The sequence below is a fragment of the Gymnoscopelus braueri genome (genome assembly GCF_963280865.1).
Source record: "Gymnoscopelus braueri genome assembly, chromosome: 10".
NCBI lineage: Eukaryota > Metazoa > Chordata > Actinopteri > Myctophiformes > Myctophidae > Gymnoscopelus > Gymnoscopelus braueri.
In genome coordinates this window covers 37,000,480-37,015,727 of record NC_137611.1, presented here as the reverse complement: position 1 = coordinate 37,015,727, position 15,248 = coordinate 37,000,480, and the positions used below count along the sequence as shown (strand labels likewise).

At 40.1% G+C, this 15,248-nt stretch overlaps 1 protein-coding gene across 4 annotated transcripts in view; it reads right to left on the bottom strand.

The window, feature by feature from the left end:
* Positions 1-13,619, bottom strand: part of sppl2 (signal peptide peptidase-like 2) — a 237,084-nt gene extending 223,465 nt beyond the window's left edge. For 3 of the 4 annotated variants that reach the window (XR_013933890.1, XR_013933891.1, XM_080440083.1), the window contains exons 1-14: positions 13,499-13,619; positions 11,875-11,991; positions 10,811-10,993; positions 9,306-9,395; positions 8,780-8,919; positions 8,127-8,269; positions 7,166-7,262; positions 5,353-5,469; positions 3,495-3,576; positions 3,048-3,122; positions 2,880-2,942; positions 2,609-2,708; positions 1,495-1,572; positions 384-544 (exon numbers count right to left, since the gene is read on the bottom strand). Coding sequence is in view for 1 of the 4 variants with exons in the window: in XM_080440083.1 (XP_080296209.1) it covers positions 384-544; positions 1,495-1,572; positions 2,609-2,708; positions 2,880-2,942; positions 3,048-3,122; positions 3,495-3,576; positions 5,353-5,469; positions 7,166-7,262; positions 8,127-8,269; positions 8,780-8,919; positions 9,306-9,395; positions 10,811-10,993; positions 11,875-11,991; positions 13,499-13,546 (1,494 nt within the window). In the remaining 3 variants the exon portion in view is untranslated. Of the gene's footprint in view, positions 1-258; positions 545-1,494; positions 1,573-2,608; positions 2,709-2,879; positions 2,943-3,047; positions 3,123-3,494; positions 3,577-5,352; positions 5,470-7,165; positions 7,263-8,126; positions 8,270-8,779; positions 8,920-9,305; positions 9,396-10,810; positions 10,994-11,874; positions 11,992-13,498 lie in introns of all 4 variants that reach the window. The other variant, XR_013933892.1, reaches the window with a different exon arrangement.
* Positions 13,620-15,248: the final 1,629 nt, after the last annotated feature.

Below are 15,248 nucleotides of genomic sequence, written 5' to 3'. Positions count from 1 at the left end.
ATATAGGCTTATGAAGAGTGCAAAAAGTCTGTGAGAGAGCCCTCATGCACCTGTCGTTTTACAGGGGAAGTCCTGAGTGTGCATCAAAGCTTGTGAGTGCAGACATTGAGATTGGGCCACAGAATGCTGAGCCCTCAGCGCCCTCAGACTAGAGCGGAACAGTGATGAAGATAGGGGTGTAGGTTTGGGTGAGGGGGGGCAAGAAAAACAGAAAGAGATGGTTGGAATGGATGGAATCATCTGAAGGCGTTACTCAACTTGAAATTCTACTTTACAGCGTGTTTTTTTAAAACACTAGAAATTTTTGTCGTCGACTTTTTTTGTTTTTGGGAGTCTTTTTGTTTTCCGCGGTAGTAGGTCACTCATATCAAACTGGTATTCACCACAAATCCACTTCCAGTCCAGAACTGGGGCAACTCCTTGCGCCAGAGCGCCACAGCCAGGCTGGTGAGCAAAGTGCAGGGTACCAGGTACAACAGAGCTGGCTGTCCCTTCTGCATCAGAGCCAGCGCCACGAAGGTGATCAACAGGCCGATACCATAGGCTAGAAGGAAAGACACAGAGAAGGATGTACAGGGTGAGGGGCAAACCTGGGTCATTTATATGCAATGGCTCTAATCGATATTATCTAACTATTAGATTTCCTCTTCCATATTGATAATTTTGTACTATAATAATCGGGATAATTGTAATTTTCAGTGAACAACTGTTAGTTTGGAATATCTTCTATGGTGACTTTATCTACTATGCTATGTGAAGGGCTTTCTTTGCGCAGTAAACTAAGTAGGCTATACTAGATTAAGCTGTTATCTCTGCACCACAGGATGGAAAATTACAACAAAAGATATTTTCTCGTACAATAATCAATATTGAAAATTCCATTATCGGCATCCCTACTCACAATCTTCTGCAGAGCTAAGCCCTACAAATGTAATCATAGAATGAGCTTAAACTCACAGATCGGTAACATCACATTCCCAACCACTGTTGAGGTTCTCTTAATGTGGAGATGTGTTTAGAATTGTTCATATATGGCCCAGACCGCTGGTGTAGCGGTCCGGGCACCTAGGCTACTATGTAGCCTGACAGCGTGTTGCGGGTTCTAGTCCCGCCTTAGCTGCGTGTCACCCCCCCCCCAATCTCTCTCTCCCCATTTCCTGTCAGCCTACTGTCCTAACAACAATAAAGGCATAAAAAGCAGTGGAGGAGCTAAAATATGTATTTTGCCTATATATACAGTGTAGGAGCTAAAGTATGTGTTTTGCCTATAAACACTCTAAATGAATTGGTTCAATGATAAAACAATCAAAATAAACACAAATACGTTAAGAATTTAGGCAACACAAGTGAACAAGAGGTACACACAACTCACAAGTCATCGATCACATAATGTTGTCGAGGCACAACAAATAAAGGTGGTTTTGAGCCAGAGGAAGGGAAAGAGTGAGAGATAGACACTGCAGTAGCTCATGCAGTATCACATCAAGTACCTACCAATGGTGCAGGCTACAAAGTAGATCCTGGACGCCTGCATGAGAATGTCAAATCTATGGCAGTAAGCTACCAACAGACCTAGGAGGAAAACAAGACAAGACAAGACAAGAGTTACATTTCTTTCTTTCTTTTACTTTCTTGGTAATATTTGGTAATGTCACCCTCAACGTGTCAATAAAGCACATTGAACTGAACTGAACTTAACTCAGGTCTGTCAAACTACAGCAAGTCCGGTACTCATCTGCATCGCTGTGCTGAGATAGGACTAGTGTGAATATTTCAATACATAGTGTGGGTGGTTAAGTGTTGCGTTCACACTGCTACCACATGCATCTTGTCCAATGGCCAACCTCACGTAGCACACTGCCAACTGTGGCACCTTTCTCTGACATTACAGCAGCAGATGGGACATGCAGCATAGAGAGCCTGGTACATGATTAGCTGCTAAGGAGTGATGTTAGTCATTGGTGTTACCCGCGAGACAAAATGGTAACACCTGAGCAGCACTATTGATGGCTGATGGGTGAAGCTACCCAAAAAGTCTTAAGTGCAAGCTGACAGATAATGAAATGAGGGGACCATCCCTAATGCAAATCAACGTGGTGGTGACTCCACGTGTATCGGAGGAGCTATGTGGTTGTCTACAGCCTCCCCATGACAACAGTGGGGGCTGGCAGGGACCACAGCATGTATGGGGGGATTGGCAAGGACTCATTTGGGGAAGAAGAAAACAAAAAAACAGTTGCAGAGTAAATCGTCGCTGTCAGGCAGAAACATGTCCAATGTCCAAAATTTTAAAAAAAGGAAATGGAAAAAAATAACCTGTGTTCCAATGGATCCAGTGTAGTTATTATTTAGCCACAAGCTTTTCATTGGTTAAATAATTATTCAGCTCAAAGACAGATTTAACAACTTTCAACCTGAATTCCCTATTTTGGGCATATCATTATAGGTGAGTGTTCAAAAAGAACATTCTAAATCGATTTTCGCTACTTTCGCGTAACACTGTCATACGACACAGTGTAAAATACTGTTGGGCTTTAAAAACATAAAAGGATTAAATATGGAGATACAACGTTTCTGCCTGACAGCAACAAAATTCCAAACTAATTACCTGGTACCAAGACATCCCCAAAGCCCAGGAGTGAGAAGGGCCGGTCACACAATGCGAGAGGAGAGAAGTTTAATCGTGGCACTTTAAGCACCATAGGGAGCTGGAGCAAAGACAACAATTAAGTGTTACCACATCTTTCATTACGCCTTGTTACGTCTACTCAACAGCTTAACCTCTGCACTGAAACAACATTTAAACAAGGAGTAATGATGCGTACAGTGCACCCCACACCCCACCCAGGGGGAGCGCAAGACTTTAAAAACAAGCATACCTTTTCATGTGTGGAGGAGTCAGAGGGACCAGCCGCCACCTCCACCATTATACTTTCCCCACTCTGTGGAGAAAAAGAATAGGGCAGAAATGACCTTTTCCTGTAGTACAGAGACTATGGGCTGTTATATCATATTACAGTGAAGACAAAAGCTCAATCCTAACATACCTTTGTGAAGAGGGGTGTAATAAATACAAAGAATACGTCGTAGACAAACAGGACCACCAAGAGTAAAGTACAAGCCTGCACAGAGAAGGAGTAGAGAGAGGGAAAAAAACTCATTTTGTTAATTTGCACGATGATAAAATGCTGGTGATAAAAGTCCACAGGCACAGTAATGAAAAGATAACAACGTTATTCATACAGGAGAGACAAAAGGTGAGAAGGTAATTTATTAAAAAAGACACAAAAAAAACGATCAACTCAGAAATAACACCTGAAACAACACATACCCAACACATTTTTCATTCAGGACAAACACACGAGAAAACGCCACAAAAACAACAGCCCTCCATAAAAATAACTAACTGGAGTTGGGTGTCAACGTGAAAAAAAAACCATCATCATCACACCCAAACATTATTAGGGCAGGAGAAGATTATGGCATCAACCCACCTTAAACGTGGGCAGTCTGATTGTTTTGAGCATGTAGAGACAGAAGGCGATCCCCAGGGCGTCCTGTAACACCCACGCCCACCTGGACGACACATCATATGGAGGAACAAGACAGTTAGTCAGGACAGCCTGGCTTCCTGACTGGAACCAAGCTCCCTGACATCAAGTAACAAGACATGACTCACACGCAGACAGGAGCAATTAACTATTATGTCATCTATCGCACATCTAGCAATCAACACGTGAGGGGCACAGACGCCGTCTATGCGGGGGGCATTGGGTCACTGCCCCCCATAGCAAAGCTGCCCCGAATCCAAGTGTGATGCACAATAACGAAAGTGTGTTGAAAAGTCCCCACATACTTGATTAAATATGTGTTGAACAATAACGATGAGCCCACATAATCGCAAAAGGTTTCAAGCTAAGAATTCACTTCTATCATGGCTTTCTATCCAAAAAAAACCATAACAAGCAAAATCTAAAGTAGCCCAGTAGTAATACAGCAATGTATTGAAAACGCATCATGTTCGCACTCTAGAAGGTCGCAGAGGACCCTTTCACAACTCCACAGACCTCCGTGGAACATAAAAAATTAGAACATATTTTAATTTGGTGACAGGATTATAGATAATAATATCCCTTATCACCGCATAGTCTTGCGGCACGCCAGCATTTCTGTCACTATAGACTAGTGTGAAAGGTGCTTCAAGATCTCCATTAATTAAACTCACTGAACTGGTGCACCATTAGTTTTAATACCTCATGATTTCTGTGATGCGGAAAATATGGATGCAAGCACACACTAAACACAGCATTAACGACTAAATGCTCTTTATAAACAGCTTTGCAAATTGTATCTACACACAAGTGACTGGAAACAAAAAGAATGACTTCCCGCTCTCCCTTGAAGATTTATAATATAACATCTATCTAACATTAAAACGTAACATAGAGGTGGTGGAGCGTGTTACCCAGTCTCCCGTGGGTTTCATGACACCACAGCAGTTTTGTCATGGTGCGGTTATTGTGACTGCACTACTTGTAGAATTGTTAATTGTAAGTAACCATTACTAAATGGTTTTCGCTCTTTTGTTGTGCAATATAAAGAAAAACAATTAGCTGTGTTGAATGTGATCAATCTCGAAATATCTGCCTTAAAAGCAAAACTCACCAGGATCACCTCAAATGGATTCTGGATTATATTTCATACATTCTCCTCCTTGACCACTTTCAACCTGGCATCCCTATTTTGGGCTCGTCATTAAAGGAGGAGTTCACCCAAAAAATGACTTATTTTCTATCAATTACACACCCCATGAAGCCTTGATTTCATGGATTTATTTTTGTTTTTGTGGCATTCCTAAGACAATAATTTGATGACTGTGTGTATTTCCGGTAGGAGACACAAATAATCTACTTTGTGTCTCCTACCGGATACATTAGCCGGTAGGAGACGGGAATCAAATTATTAGCTGAAGAATGCGACAAAAACAAAAAAGAATCCATGGATTCAAGGCTTCATAGGGTGTGCAATTGATAGAAAATAAGTAATTTTTTGGGTGAACTCCTCCTTTAAGGCAAAAATTCTCCCCTCCAAATTTTTTTTTCGTTATTTGTAAAAATAGCAGCTCTTGAAGCTCACAACGCATCACTTTGCGATGTGTTGTGAGCTTGTAGGTTGACTATTTTAGCTATTTGTGGTATGACGAAGTATATAGGGATTAAGTGGTTAAAAGCTGAAGAAAAAGCCAATTATGAGGCTAGGCAATCAGATTACGTCCTTAGTGCAAGCCAAGCAGACAACATTGGTGTGTGTGTGTGTGTGTGTGGGTGTGTGTGTTTATCTATGTGTACTCACTGATCCTCGTTGCGGAACACCACCCAGGTAACGCTGACGCCGATACAGAAGGCAGAGAGCAACATCATGCGGATCTGAGGCCGTTTGTGTAAGTATGGCAGATTATTCTCTGGAATCCTGTGGTCACAAGATTGCAGACATTCAGCTGACATTCAGTGAATAATATTTGTATTATCAAATATCTCCCCCGATTCTACAAATGCCTTCTAAATCAGTAGTTCTCACACTTTCAAGATTTTTCAAAGATGTTCAAAAATAGAAGATTTACAAGCTCGCAGCGCAGCGCGAAGTGATGCACTGTGAGCTTGTATATCTGCTACTTTTTAATAGCCAACGCTAAAATCTAAAATGACCCGGATGCTTTCCCGGTTTTAATGGATTAAAAACATAATTGATCAAACTTTATATTAACTAGACACTCATTAACACCTTCATACTCAGGCCATTACCTATTTATAACAAATATCTTACGTTTATAATCAGTCTATATTCAGGCGACAGCCTATTTATAACAAATCTGTTTAATTTATATTATAGCTGTTACATGTATTCATAACGTGCATTACATGAGCATACTGAATACATTGTACACTCAATGCATCTGAATAGATTTTGTATACATTATGAGCTGGTTGTAATCTCCATCTACTTCACCTGGTGGTAATGGTTTCATCTAAGAACATAGGCATCAAGCTAGGGTAGCGTATACAGGGGTGCACAGGAGGGGGGGGGTGGGGGCGCACTGGAGCAGCACTCTACCCGCGAGTGCATTCAACTTACCTCGCGTATCGATCAAAAACAACCATTCACATCTTACCAAAGCTTATAAAAGCTGCCAAGTGTCAACAGCGCAAATTCACATAGGAATGAATGACCCTGGCTGGCTGCATATCAGTGGTCCATTGTGTGTAAGCATAGAGGTCAGATTTTCGTACTCGAACGTTTGGATAACAGTGGCTGATGGATTCATGAACTAAATGTAGGAGGTCTACAAGGTAAATTCATATGACAACACTATAATAAAGTATCCCCATTATGCAAGTTGAGAATACAATTTGATATATATTATGGGTTAATAATTAATAGTCCTACATGTTACGTGTGTAAGCATGTGCGTGTGACGTAGCGGCCCACTAGTTTAAAAAAAAACACATCTCTGAGCGATACTATAGGGTCTGTAACATCAAATAAATGTAAACCAAATTGTACTTGAATTCAACTGCACTTACTGTAGGTTTCATGCTTATGAAATAATTATAATGTATCTGTAACAGCTTCTACTCAGGTTATGTCTCAACAAAAAAACGATTACCCGCACACTACCAACTTGCACAGTATGTGAAGACAATGTATTGAATGAAGCAACGCCCCTGTATACGCTACCCTAGCTTGATGCCTCGTGTAGAGTAGACCTTCCTCAGGTAGCCTATCATGCCAGGTGTATTACAAATAATGAAGTTATTAGATCTTTGTTACCCTTTATAGTACATTTATCACTAGGTGTAACATGTTATGAAGTGAAGAGATTTGTTATAAATAGGTAATGGTCAGACAATTAACGTGTTATGAGTGTCTAGTTAATGTAGAGCATTACCTCATAATCATAATTCATAACAAATGGCATGAATACCACATTTTACAGCTTCACACACATGGCTCAATTGATAATTCTGCCTGTCCTTTGTTCAAATATAGCTAATGAACTATGCCACACATCATCCCCTATCTCTCTACTCAACAACTTCCACGTCTCTCCCCACTGTGTTGTCTAACAAAGACAAATTGCTGAAAAATAGTCTCAAATGAGTATCACCTGCACTTCAAGAAAGGCGTTCTCCTGACAAAAGGCCAGAGGCAGCTGTAGAGGCCCACCGAGGATGCCACGCAGAAGATGCCTATTACCCAGATGGCTACAGATGAGACAAAAAGAAACAGTCAGGATGTTGCTGCATGTTGTTACCATGTCACTATAATCGAAAACATTTGCAGCCTGTGATAAAGGAATAAAGCATGTTTTTATTCCTCACAGATGTTCTTATTCTATGTCATTCCAACTATTCACGTTTTACGTGCTGTTCCTAATCTTTTGTCTTCTTATTGTCTGTCTTATTTACTGGCTTATATTTGTCGTCCATACAACACTTAACACTACGCAAAGGTACAATATACCAAAACCTCTTTAATCAGCTTAGTATTATGAAACCAGGAGATTAGTACCAGTTTCACCTTTGTATGACTAGTTGATGAAACTAGCTACATTAGCTTTTTTTCTCCCGATGCAAAACCAAATGATTACTGGACAAACACAGGTGAACCTGAACCTGCATCCCTTTACATAATATCCATTATATACATAATAATAATAATACATGCAATTTATATAGCACTTTTCAAGATACCCAAAAGTTGGTTTACAAAACAATGAAAATGAGATATATACTGTGTGTATGTGTGTGTGTGTGTGTATATATATATATATATATATATATATATATATATATATATATATATATATATATATATATATATATATATATATATATATATATATATATTATATATACCCCCAACTCAAAATGTATTTAGGTGACATTACCCTTGAGGTTGACACATGGTAAATGACTCTAATAATGAGTGCAGAGAGACGTGTGACATGGGTGCTAGTGTGTGTGTGTGTGTGTGTGTGTGTGTGTGTGTGTGTGTGTGTGTGTGTGTGTGTGTGTGTGTGTGTGTGTGTGTGTGTGTGTGTGTAGGTGTGTATGTGTGTACTGTACCCAAGCTGTCGTAGAAGAAATAGAGTAGCACCAACATGCTGCAGCACATGACCACGAACACGCAGATCATGATGGGTGTGACGTCCACCGTCTCCTCTTCCTGCTTCTCTGCGCTGTCATCCCGCTTGTGTTTCATGTACCGCCTTCAGGATGGCGGCGAGTGAGGTGACAGGAAAACAGCACAGAGGTCATGTGAGAAGGGTTTGTTTGGAGAGTCTTTCATGTAGAACAAAGGGTAACTGTGGCTACTTACTGTTACGGTTGTTATGTTACCAAACTTGTTACTCAAAAGAAAAAACAAAATGTACGTCAAGGGAGGACATTTTTACTTGGTTTTATAACAAACCCTACTAATCGATGGCTGACAGCCTGCCAAAATAACTGCTAGCAGAGGCCACCTGGCACAGCCTGAATTTGCCTGTCAACTTCTATTCTAAGATATATAATATATAAATACTGATCTTGTCAGACATTAATCTTAGACATCATTGTAACTGAACAAGAACAATGCTTCCAGCCTGCCACAGAACAACAATCTAAACAATACAGTCCAAAGTACTCATGATGCAGGGAAGATACTGTGTACAAGTCGTTCCAAGAACACATTGAGCAACCACATACAGAGGGGGTGTCTGTCTCATTTCCCAACTTACTTCTTGCTGTCCCTGCTGCCAGCCCATTGGCCTCCTATGGCAACTGTTCCCACTGCCATTAAAAAGATGATCACCATGTTGTAGTCCAACACAGGCTCACTGGGTGCATACATGGCAACCTCTCTTCCTTTCCCAAATTTCTGCAGGGGTTAGGAAACAGAACAGCTCTGGCTCTTGTTGGGGAAGTCACTGACAGTGCAATGCCATAATCAAGTATACAGACTATACTTTAGCCTGTAATTGGATTGATTGGCCATTACATTGATTAATACATTACTGTATAATTCAATAGAAGTTGGGACAGCAATAAATGCGTTATTTGCAACATGTGTAAAGCTTAACAACAAAGTTCAGGTTACACTAATATACATACATATACAATATACAAACATATTGTTTGATGAAAAAGGAGTTTTCATTAAAATGAACATATTTATCCAATTACTTTGTCTTGATTTAATTATTCTTCAAAGTGTAAGTTCTGCTAACAGGTATTATGAGAGACAGCATCTCTTCAACTTGTCACCTTGCTTATGTCCAGCATGTCAGAGTAGCTGAGGAGTGCTACAGGGATGTCAATCTCCTCATACTGTGTCTTGTTCCCTGCAGGTGGTGTCTGTAATTAAAAAAAGAAAACAATAGCCATTGATACCAGGGCTGCAGAATGTGGACACAAGAAATGCTGTCAACATTCATGTATCACAATAACAATGACAATTCTTTATAGGATTGATCTGTGCTCAAAACAAGTGTCCAGAAATATTGGGAAAGCAGAACGATGGTCAGAATGTATAAAATATGTGCTATAATGTCAAATGTTTCCTCATTTGATTTAAAGGCCTATGATTCCGCAAAGCACAATACTTTAAGGAAGCACTCTAAAATATTTTACATTTGATAATTGAACTATATTTTTGTAATTGCGTATTATTGAGTCCTTTTTGTAATTGCGTATTATTTATATCGAACTAATTACAATGTATACTATAGTATAATGATACATTCTCCATGCCAAGTCATTGCAAATAAGGTCAAGGATTACTGAAATTTTTGACATTGAGGGCCATTGATGAGTCTTTAGAACTGTAATAAGTATGTTAGGGATGTGAATAATTAACCATTTCATTGTTAACTGATAACAGTTATAATCGATTAATACTATCAATTAAACGTTTAATTTATTGTTTTGTTGTTTTTCTTCGTTTTTTCATTATAAAGACGGACTACTATTTGCTAAACATTGATTTAAGTTACCGGTAAATATTTAATATTTACACATATTTATTTACTTTATTCTGTTTACAGCACTGCAGGGTAGCCTACGATGTGTGAATCTTCTCGGTTATATTGTTATTGCGCTCAATACAAAAAGCAAAGCGACAGTAGGATAAAGGATAATTCCTTTTACAGGTCCGTTCATGAAAGTCCTTGCGGTATTGTTTCCAATGAGGGCCTGTGAGCAATTAGGGGTTAAGAGTCTTGCTCAGGGACAAATTTCATTTCATCGACACATTTGCTGGCCTGGCCTGGAATCGTACCTGGGGCAACCAGGGCCTCTGGCTCCCTAGGCGGGCTCACTAACCACTCAGTACATTACATTTGTAGTCAAAAGGGATTATCCGCAGCCAACATTTCTTCAAAACAGTCCGTGGTACATTGCTGACAGATAGCGGAAATGAAACAACATAAATCATCGAGTGTCTGACCAATCACACAAGATTTTCTGTCATAACTTTGTTCGGCCAGTTAGAACATCTTGAACGTACAGGAACTACTAAAGTTCTGAAAGGCACTGCTTAAGTTCTGAATGAGGTTTTGTTCTTATTGCCTACCTAGGCCAAACAAAGTTTGGACGTAGTTTGGAGTATGCTGCAGCCTTCAATCCATATGCCGTTTGGAAATTCATTCATCACTTGTCAAATTGGCGTTAGCTGCCACGGTGATTTTTTCGGGCATTTGACAGGTTGGTGGGTGTTATTTTCATGCCCTGACATGTAGTTTGGTATGATCGCTTGCTGATGCCCCCCTTACCAGCCTGTCCTTGCTGACTATGAGAAGACCTTTGGCACCATTAATCTGGGCCAACCGGACCTTCTCATAGAAGGTGCAGTTTCCCCTCATCACCATAGGGATGCTATTGGTGAAGCCTCCCTCAGGGACCTCGGATGCAGAGCACAGCACTGATGATGTCAGGTCGTAGATCTGGAGACGTGACTATGGAACGCATTAAAAAACAACAGACAAATTCATAATCGTGCCAAACGGTACAAAGGCTAATGAAAGGTAGGCTACAATAGGAAAAATGCCACCGCTAGCTATGATGCTAAGTTTATTTAACAATACAACTAAGTCCCGCAGCTTGCAGACACATTGACCTTAATTTTATATTGATAAATAAACTTCAGAGCTTCAGAGCTATAGGTTTGAGGTTAAACTTTGTCGTTGTGTGTATTATGATACAATGAAATACTTGCTCTGGTAGCATAACACAAAAGGACATACAACCCAACCCCCCCCCCCCCAAAAAAAAAAAAACATTACAGACCTACATAGACTGTGGTGTACACAATTCACTCATAAGTATACACAAACACATAAATACACCATTCACCAAAGTAGTCCAATCACTGTGTCATATCTGCAAAATAAATTCTATAATACTTTTGTTGTGATAATTGGCAACATAGTCATGCGAAAACAAATAGTGCGTAAACAAACAGTCCAATAGGTGACTGAGACAGCAGCTCTGAGGTGAACTGGTGTTAAGAACTAATGTAGATGAGTGTTATACCAATTCTCACAGTCTGATAAAGTTGCCAAGATCAATAGCATTAAAAGCAATGCTATAACCAATCAACATGTTGCAGTATTCTTCTACTTCAATTGATATCTCCAGCCTGACCTGCACCTCCACGATCAATGTGTGCGTATTGTTATTAAATAGGAAAATAAGGAAAATGGTCATTATTAAATTCATAAAATGCTTGATCCTTGTCTATCATTTTTCATCTTTGACCACCACATTAAATGTAAACAAGGCCATCACTGATGTGAACATTCTTGGCCAAAAGGTTGCTGCTAAACTGTTCACTTACCGCCTTATTGAGGTCCTGAGGTAGACCTGCCCATTGTGAGTTGAAGAATATGCAGTAATCCTTTCCTTTACTTTTGCCCTTGTCGCTGAAATGGGCCATGCCATACTCTCCCACAACCTGTCAAAAAAAAATGTAAATGTGAATATGAATGTGTATAATGTGTCATGAATGTGTGTAAGTGTAGACTGTACGTTGTTTTTAAACATTAAAAGATCAACTTTAATCTAAAACACATAGCAACGTTGTAAATGTGTTGTTGAGGAAAATAAACAAGTCCTTAACTATGACTGTAATAATGACAAACTAGCTGTTGCTGGTGTGTATTTTAAAGCAGTGGTTTTCAAAGTGGGACCCTCAGGGCTCCTTGAGCGGGTTCCAGGGGTTCCCCTGATTAATTATGGATAGTTAGGAACCAAATGGACCCTTGTGTGGCTGTAACTCTGAGTGTGTGTGTAGAAATGGAGAGTTATGGTGGAACGTGGTCTGATGCAGGGTTCTCACAGTGGGGTCCAGGGACCCCCAGGGCCCTATATGCCTCTACTATTTAAAAAATAGAAATTACATTCTTTTGGAAATGTTTGACACCACAAATCTTGTATGGGGTCCTTGGCACAAAATATTTTCAGATGGAGGTCCGCGGCCAAATACATATCAATTTAGGGGTCCTTGGCATGAAAAGGTTTGAGAACTACTGTTTTAAAGGTAACTCTAACAGGCTTTTTGGCCTCATTTCCATTAGCAAGGAGGCCAGTTCTTATTCTGACACTGAAGCTCTATATTGTGTGAGTGTAACGTTATCGTTCATGACCAGTACAGTAGCAACGATCTACTTTATTGCAATAAACCTGATAAGACAGCACTCTAACTCATAGTAGGCAATGATTACCAAGTTTACCTGATTGTCTGAAACAGTGGTGGAAGAAGAAGTACTCAGATATTTCACTTGAGTAAAAGTAGCAATTCCACAATTTAAAAATACTTTGTTCTTCAAAATGCTACTTGAGTGAAAGTACAAAGGAATTGGCATCAAAATATACTAAAAGTACCAAAATGTTTGAAAATAGCAGACCTACAAGCTCAAAACGCCTGGCATAGGCTATTTTCAAATAACCTGTTGTATAAAATAGGGCTAAAGGGGTTAATGTATGTTTTATAATATAATTTATATCTGCAAAGTAACTAAAGCTGTCAAATAATTGTAGAGGAGTAAAAAGTACAATATTTGCCTCTGAGATGTAGTGGAGTAGAAGTAAAAGTACTGAAAACTGGACATACTAAAGAAAGTAAAAGAAATACCTCAAAATTGTGCTTAAGTACAGTACTTGAGTAAATGTACTTAGTTACTTTACACCACTGCTTAATAGCTAAATTAAAGCATTTAGCTGAACCATCAGCACAGTAATCGTACTTTTATAGTGAACAGAAACCTGATGATGCCTATGTATTCGATACCGGGGCCCTATCGGTGATCTCCGCAAGCTAACACACTCATAGCATGCAAGCTAATCATTCCGAAAAATAAAGAAAAAACAAAAAAAAACATTGTTTTCATCGACCACGTGTCGAGTGCAGTATGCATGAACACAAACTCGCTTTGTGGAGGCAACCGTGTGCCCTCTCTTACCTTTTGAACCAGAAAAGCTGCCCAAATCAGGGTTAAAGGGACCCTCATGATGCCTTAGCTTGTTGTTGTTTCCCCATCAACCGCACTGCTCACTACACAGTGCGCCCACCCGCCAGTGTTGCCAGGCTTTGAGAGAGAAACAAGCAAACAGGTCTATGAAAACAAGCCCAAAAGAAGCAAGCCCTTCGCCCTTGGCTTTAAACATAATACATGGCTATTTGAAAATAGCAGATCTGCTATTTTCACAAAAAATCTTGCTTGAAGAACATTTGAAAAATGTGGAATATTTGTTTAAACGTTTTAACAACACAAATCTTGTATTGGGGGTCCCTGGCTGGTACAACATATTTTCAGATGGGGGTCCGCAGACAAATACATATTAATTTGGGGGTTCTTGACATGAAAATGTTTGAGAACCACTAGCTTAAATAACATAAGGAAACAAGCCAAAATAAGCAACTACACTTTTAAACAAGCCCCAAAAAAAACGCAACCCGCAACTGCCAATATTATGTACAAGCAACTTCGGAGAAACACAAGCCCAACATTGCTTATAATAAGCGGACATGGCAACCATGCCCACCAGCTGTTCCGCTACAGACCCGCCTACTCTCTGCAGCGCATCTGCTATTGGTTATTTTTAACATGAGTAAAACGCCTCGTGATTCGTTTTCAACCAACTTAGATGTTTCAAAATAGGATAGTAGTAGTAAATATCATCAAAACAAAGACTAGAACAACGAAGAAGAAGAAGAAGAAGAACAAAGACTAGAGTCTAAGTTAAAAGCAACGCTGGCTACCTCTAGAGGCCCTGCTGCTCCTTACACCTTGGAGTGGAACTCTTCAATACAACTCTAAGTAACTCTTGGCCGAAAAGTGTAAGATACCATTGTGGTCTGAGGGTGGCTGGTGGTATAGAGGAAAGGTCATGCTGTCACTCAATTGGTTTGGATTCATCCTTCAGCATGAAGTCTCATGGCAATACACCCATTCGTTTTTGAGATATCTTGTGTACAAGTTGAAATTATGGCCTAAAGCTGACACCAGAGGAAAAGCCCATGGAGTCACCAAAATCAGCAAGATTCATCAGGAGCTCATCCAGGAGTAGCTCTGGTCCATAGTGTTAGAAGTTCTTCTTCTAACGCTATGGACCAGAGCTACTGCACATGTAGCCATGGTTCACATGGTATGACAGTCATGTTACAGGGCTACTGCACATGTAAATTGCGGCATCATATGTCACATGTATTCATGGAAAGACCTGGGTTTAGGTGCACTATATCAATGGCCATTATAGCGCTGCTCTAAAAATCTGATTTAGCTGCAAACACTTTGGTGAAGAATAGGCCTACAGCATAGAACTAGATTTTAGGTTGAATGCAAATGCTAGGGGTGGCAATTGCCTTCCCCTGGGACCCCAATTGACACCCCTTGGGCAGGGCTCTGTAAGGATGGCGATGTCAGTCAGTGAGTCCAACGGTCTGTCCCTCCATCCGACTGTCGACCACTTTGGTCTGAAACAAGTAACACATTGAAAACAACTGTATGGACTACCATTGGATTTATGGAGCACCTCCAGGCTCCTAGATGAGCTCTGGTAAATAGCGTTAGAAGAACTCCTTCTAACGCTATGGACCAGAGCTACATGTGCAGTAAATGTACAGGTGCACTGGCATATAGCACCTGGCACAAGCTTTTTATGGAGGCTCAGTTTTGTGTGTGTCTTGTGTAGCGTACCTCATAATGTATG